Raw genomic sequence first — 6,542 nt, 5'->3', positions numbered from 1 at the left:
AGGAGGCATGTTCAAAGTGGTCAAAATGAGTTCCCAAGGCCATAAATTTAGGTACCACCAACTTCAAAAATAAGTATGCAACACTTGTTGGAATTGATATATTTAAAAACTTGATAATTTTTAACTGGATGCTTCAAGTAGAGAAACTGGAGCATAAGAATAAGTATGAGTTTTATTCACGAAAGACCTGCAACTTGATACAATATTTTTTAGGTGTCTGCAGATTAAAAAATTTTGAGTTCTTCACTCTCTTGCAGAAGCCATGAGAGTAATTTTGACATTCATCTTCGAGTTCTTCACTGAATAGTTGTAAATACCTCCAAGAATATAGAGCAAAGGATTATCCTCGTATTTTGGACTGTAATTATCATAATTGCCCAACCTTTTTAAATAACCGTCTACAGTTCCTACTAAAAATTATACAGGGTTTCTACTTCCAATTAAAACGAGTCTACGTGACCATATGTTCATATGATTTATGTCAATGCTATATAGTTTGACCACAAAGGAAGGCATATATTTTGTCTTGTTCTTCAGTAATGTTTAGGCTCTTATCATGCTTCTATACTTCTTACAAGAAGTGTTAGGTTTACTCACTGTCGGTGCCTCGGGTATAAATATTGATAGCAACATAATCATAATAAATATCTGCGCAATGGTCTTTTTCCGTGTTTAGTCATGTCAAACCTCCCTCATAGAAGCCATCTTGGTGTTTAAAAACTTATCACATATCATCATAAACACATACTCCTAGCTACCTTGACAGATACAACTTATCATACACCATCTTAAACTTGAGAAACCATGGACAGTGATACGAAGCAAGAAACTGATACATGAACCTGATACAATCTCCCAGTTCCTATGTTAGAACTTTCGCTTAATACCAAGTAAAGTTTAAAACAATTTAAACAAGCCTTCCATCGCTTGATCACCCTTCTAACGGCCTCTCTGGCTCCTACTTATCAGTCAACTTATGACTTATAAGTTATAATCAGCTTAAAATTTTAGGACTCTTCATAACGTTCTCCTCATTTCAAGTCAATTCAGAAATGTTGGAAGTCAACACAAAATTTAGGAATTTATACGAACACATTATAATTTTTCAAATTCTATTAACTATGCCTTGTTAAGAAGGTTACTTAGAAAAATTATAAGATGGAAGGGGAAACTAAGATTAGTATAAATTTTCAACCTAGTTCTGACTTTCTAACATCCCTTGCAGACTTCAGCATGGAAGAAAAGAATCTTAAAAGACAAGAGAACGATGAAATATAACAGGAACTTACCTAAATTGTTTACAACTGTACTCTGTCAATTGATAATTGAGAAAATTTCCAGAGGGAGATTAAGGGATTTTCTAAAGTGTGATTATCAACTTATTATATATCGTCCATGGATTCTGAAGATTATGATGGTGTATCATACATATCCACATAAAACAAAATAGCAGGTAAGGCCTAGTATGAGGTTTCACAAGCCTGAACATATAAACACACCATTCTACTGTATAATTACACATTCTGTTCCTATCAATATTAATATTTTAGGGCATAACAGTATAACACCAAGAAACCAACCACCATTTTTAAAATGTATAGAATCACTTGGCACAAAAAAAAAAAGTATTGAAGCACTGTAGGAGGTGGAACAATATCAAAAGCAAGACAATAAATATATACCATAAATCGCGGTCAAGCTATAAAGCAGTAAGCACTGATATCTCTATAATTTCTATAAGCAATTGGAAGCGCACATGTTATAACTCAAAGCAAAAGTTCAAATGCCTATACAGAAACAGAAGTAATGTGTTGGAGGAGAGAACAACAAACATCAAAAGTTGCACAGCTAAAGAAAAACAAGTAATTTATTGCACAGCTAATGGATACTGTTTCGTTTTGACAGTAACATAGACAAAGTGTTATATGAACAAACCTCTAGGAACAGACATGATTAGACAATTCTAAAGACTTTAACAATATAACACAACACATCGTTCATCCCCAGATCAATGAGAATATCACGAGAAGACCAATGACAATAAAGATATTCTTCAAAACATTATTCTCGCGGACTCCTTGACTTGTATTAGGAGCCCTAGGACCATGAAACCCATGATACCCACCAGAAAACCCATGGGGGAAACGTGTACCATACCCATTACCATTTGGATAACCATGAACCTGAATATTAAAAATGGATGGGAACAAACCACCAAAACCGGCAGAAAACGCAAAATTTCCAAACCTTGCAGTTGCCATGGGAACAAAACCTCCCATGTGACCCAATCCAACATTACGGAAGCTGCTTGCTTCGGGAGGCGACGCAGTTTGGGGTCTTTGACCCATTGGCCGTCTAGGAACTTCAGTTCCAGGAATTGGTTTAGATCTAGGGTCAGTGTGGTGTGACTTTACTCTCCCATAGAGTGGAACCAACTTATCCTCCTCTACAAGGGCTTTACAAACAGGGCATTCTTGACAATGTGAGTGATGATGGAGCCATCTATACAGACACGGCCAACAAAACAGGTGACCGCAAAGAGTGACAATTGGATCTTGAGCCAAATCAAAGCATATATTGCATTCAAAATCCCCAGCATCAATGTTGCTAGTTTCCGTAGAAGAAGGTGTTACAGGAGGCCTATTACTCGACTCCTCAATATCATTTGCCATGTAATTGTGATACCTCGCGCTAATATTCCTGAATACATTACCGAAGAAACCTAAAATTAGCATTCTGTTTATTTATTAGCTTCATTACAAATTTATAGTTCCTAATTAGCTATTTAAGAACCAATTCCTAATTAGCTATTTATACTACGTAATCGAAACATATGGTATAAGCAACCAAAGTAACGAAAAATACTCGAAGAACAGGTGACCGCCAATCTCGAAAACCAAATCCCTAAATCATCCAATTAATTAAACAACTATCGAAATTTAATCGAAAACACTATACCTACTAAAAAGGAACTTAACATAGAGATCAAACCCGAATCCAACCCGAAAACCCAATTCAATCGTGACCATATAGAAACCCTAGTTGTAATTAAAATAACGAAATCTCAAGAATTTATCAATTCCAAAAATAATTAAACTAATTGAAAGATAATCAAATAAATTGATGACAATAAATTGTAACTGTAATTGATGAAATACGGGAAAAAAATGATTACCTTGGATAAATCGGAAATTAGAAAGGGTGGGATGTGTATAAGCGCCCGTCTACATGTAACCTATACAGATGATAGAGGGGTAACTTGAGCAAGCGAATGTTCTAGAGGATCGCTTCTTACTTCAATCTTCAGAGAATGCGAGCTTGACTTTTTTAGTTTTTAGTTTTTCTTTTTTGGGTTTTTTGCCTAAATTTACAAAGTTCATAAATTTATAAGTTTGAGTCATTTTAATTATTTTAGATTTTATATATGCAATTATTATTATAAAAAATAATAATTTAAATTTATATATTTTATGGTAATTGTGTGTTCACGGTATATAATAGAATAACCGCTTTCTTTTTTGACTACCACCACAGTTTTAATTATGTAATCGGAAATTCTAAAATTGCATTTTCTTTTTAACCTAGATCACAATTCTGATAATCGGATCAGTTACAAATGAGATCCACTTTTAGATTACAATATGTTTTAAAAATTGTTCAGATCAGGTCAGAAATGATCTGGCCCGAGTCTAGTTCTGATTAAGATCGGACAATGATTTAGAATAAATTATGTTCAGATATTTTCGGATCACAATTTATTTATTTATTCAATCTGTAAGACTTTAAAAATATATTTTAATTAAATGTAATAATTTTAATATAATATAATGTACTTTTTAAAAAATTATGATTAAATAATTATGTTATCATAAATATATATATAAATTAAGTATAAATTTTACTTATAAACTCAGAAACTTTCTTAATAGTTAATGTTTATGAACAAATAATTTATGAGCCGTTAAACTATAATAACTAAACTAAACTTAATTTTATCATTTTTTTAATTCAAATTTATATGGGTTGTATGATTCGGTTTAAACTAATTTTCGAATCATTATCAAATTATATGATTTAGATTTCGGTTTCATAAATTTTGATTTGTTTATTCGAATCATGGCCTATTTTATCGGGTATACTTGTATAGGTTTATATTTTAATATATTTTATTGTATAGGTTTATAAAAAATTGAATAAATTATATTATAAAGTTTATTTATCAAAGGACTAAACATAATTTTTTTTCTGAAATTTGTTCACAAATTAAATTACATAATTAATTATTAGATAAACATAATGGTACGGATATAATTACCCTCTTCTAATAAGAATACGTAATCTATACGTAAATGTGTAATACTATGTAAAAGTGTATCACTAATAAACATATTATGTAAAAGTTTAATATAACATGCAATATGTCCGTGCTACGCACACACGGCGATGGTTTTTTTAAAAATAAAATAAAATTGAATGACAAAAGTTTGGAGGCAAGAAGTGTTTTAAAAAAAAAATTCAATTTTAAACAAATTCAATTGAAATCATAATAAGTAAAAATATATTTTCATAATATAATATATCTTTAATATGTTACTAACTGTAAGGTTTTAATTAATCATGTTTACCAGCACCAGCACCATAGATGATTTTCCTTTGTTCTTACTCCATCTCATGTGTCTTCATTTTACCATATAGTCTTTCAAGTGTCATGGTTTCAAAATTAGCACGTTCACGAACAGATGAAGTTTTATTCTCTAAGTGGTGAGATAAGACCAACATAAACTTTGGTTGATTTCTCTTTGGGGGTGAGTCTTTCCATGTATACTCAGTTCATTCAACAATTTGTTCAGCATTTTAAAAACTCGAGTTATACTATCTCGAGGAAGAGATTTAAACGCCTCATACTGAGATCTCAAAATATCAAGTTGATTATGTCTAAGATCTTCAGTTCCTTCCATTAACAATTATGTGGTCTCTGACATGTGCTTGGCACTCTCACCGATCATACTTTGATGACTCATATCATCATCCATATAAACCAATCAGTTCTTTATCCTTGTAGTCCATTCAACTTCATGACATTCGAGTTCTAGTGACGGTTTCTGTTATACCCTAACAATACAACAAGAATTATAGAAGGGGGGTTGAATGTAATTCTGACTACTTTTTCAATTTTAAGAATGTTCTAACTTGATAAATATAACAGTGTTTAATTTGCAATAATACGGAATAAAAGAGTAGTGGGAATCAAAACACTAAGTAATAAAAATACAAGTTTTTAAAACTTTCTGGTGGATTTGAAAGTATCCACCAGATATATATATATATCAATTTGAGAACTCTGTGAAGATTTGAATAGCTCACAACTGCTTTACAAGTTGAACAAACAAAACTACAGAGAAATGCTTACAGAATACAGCTTGATATGTTTCTATGAAAAATAAGCTTGCTTAGTTAAAAATATTCTACTTGCTACTCTTGGTTTATATATCACCAAGTTACATGATAATGAGACAAGACAATAAAATAAAATATATCTAGTCTAAAATCATGCTGCTTCATTACTCTTTCCAGTATCTTTGACTTTCTTCACAATTGCATGAAAATGGTAATGCTTCTTTATTCTCTAACACCTGCAATTAGGCTGCCACATTCCATTTGCAAATACCCGACGCATGTGACTGTGTTGTCACTGTCAACTGCTATTTGAATTAGATCATCCGTCGGGACATTGTTGATCATCCTTCGGGAGCTTTTGTTGATCATCCGTTGGGAGACTTTGTGAACCATCCGTCGGGAGCCTTTTCTGTCACTTGACTCCATTTCATTTATTCATCTTTAAAAGACATCTTATATTTATAATTAGTCACCCTATTCTGTATATCAACTAGTAGTCAACATGACTTAAATACTTCTACAGAATCTACACATTGTTGCTTGCAGAAATGTGCTACAAACTTATTGTTACATAAGCTACACTCTCAATGGATATTCAGTTATCATCCGTCGGGACTATGATGATCATCCGTCGGGACAGTAATTAAACATCCGTCGAGAGCTATAATTTCACTAAGTTAAATCTACTAAGGTGTTTTATTAATCTTATCATCAAGTACACAACATATTCCTAACAATCTCCCCCAATTTATGTCTATTAGAGTTGTAGCTATTAATTAAGAGAAACTTGATGATAACAAAATACCCTGATTATACAGAATGAGATATAGTAGATAAAACTGACAAGTGCTACAATATTTATTTGAAAATTGAACAAAGTAAAGTGTACAAAGAGTTCTCACAATCATTGTCAAGGTGCTCCTCTAGTTTGAGCAGATGATTTCTATTTCCTTGATTTTATAGATTTCTTTTCAAGCTTTATGTTATTTTCCTCTATTTAATTCTAGAGATGTTTGTGGAATTCAAGTTCTTCAGCATCTGATAGATCCAGCTTTTCTTGCATTTCCAATAGAGTCTCATTGCTAGAGATACTCAGTTGGTCATCCAGTCTGAAGAATCTTCTAACACCCTTGTCATCCATGAAT

At 32.0% G+C, this 6,542-nt stretch overlaps 1 protein-coding gene across 1 annotated transcript; it reads right to left on the bottom strand.

Annotated features, from left to right (window-relative positions):
• Window positions 1-1,849: 1,849 nt before the first annotated feature.
• Window positions 1,850-3,349, bottom strand: LOC141718792 (uncharacterized). Its single transcript, XM_074521175.1, has 2 exons — window positions 3,176-3,349; window positions 1,850-2,700 (listed from the first exon to the last, which is right to left on the bottom strand). Exon 2 carries the CDS (start codon window positions 2,670-2,672, stop codon window positions 1,998-2,000), a length of 675 nt encoding a protein of 224 aa, XP_074377276.1. The 5' UTR covers window positions 2,673-2,700; window positions 3,176-3,349; the 3' UTR covers window positions 1,850-1,997.
• Window positions 3,350-6,542: the final 3,193 nt, after the last annotated feature.

This window comes from Apium graveolens, chromosome 4 (assembly GCF_009905375.1).
Source record: "Apium graveolens cultivar Ventura chromosome 4, ASM990537v1, whole genome shotgun sequence".
Lineage (NCBI taxonomy): Eukaryota > Viridiplantae > Streptophyta > Magnoliopsida > Apiales > Apiaceae > Apium > Apium graveolens.
This window is presented reverse-complemented; position numbering and strand designations above follow the sequence as displayed.

What these genes read in the sequence shown, in the direction of transcription:
- LOC141718792 (XM_074521175.1), bottom strand. Translation starts at nt 2,672, where the DNA reads ATGGCAAATGATATTGAGGAGTCGAGTAATAGGCCTCCTGTAACACCT.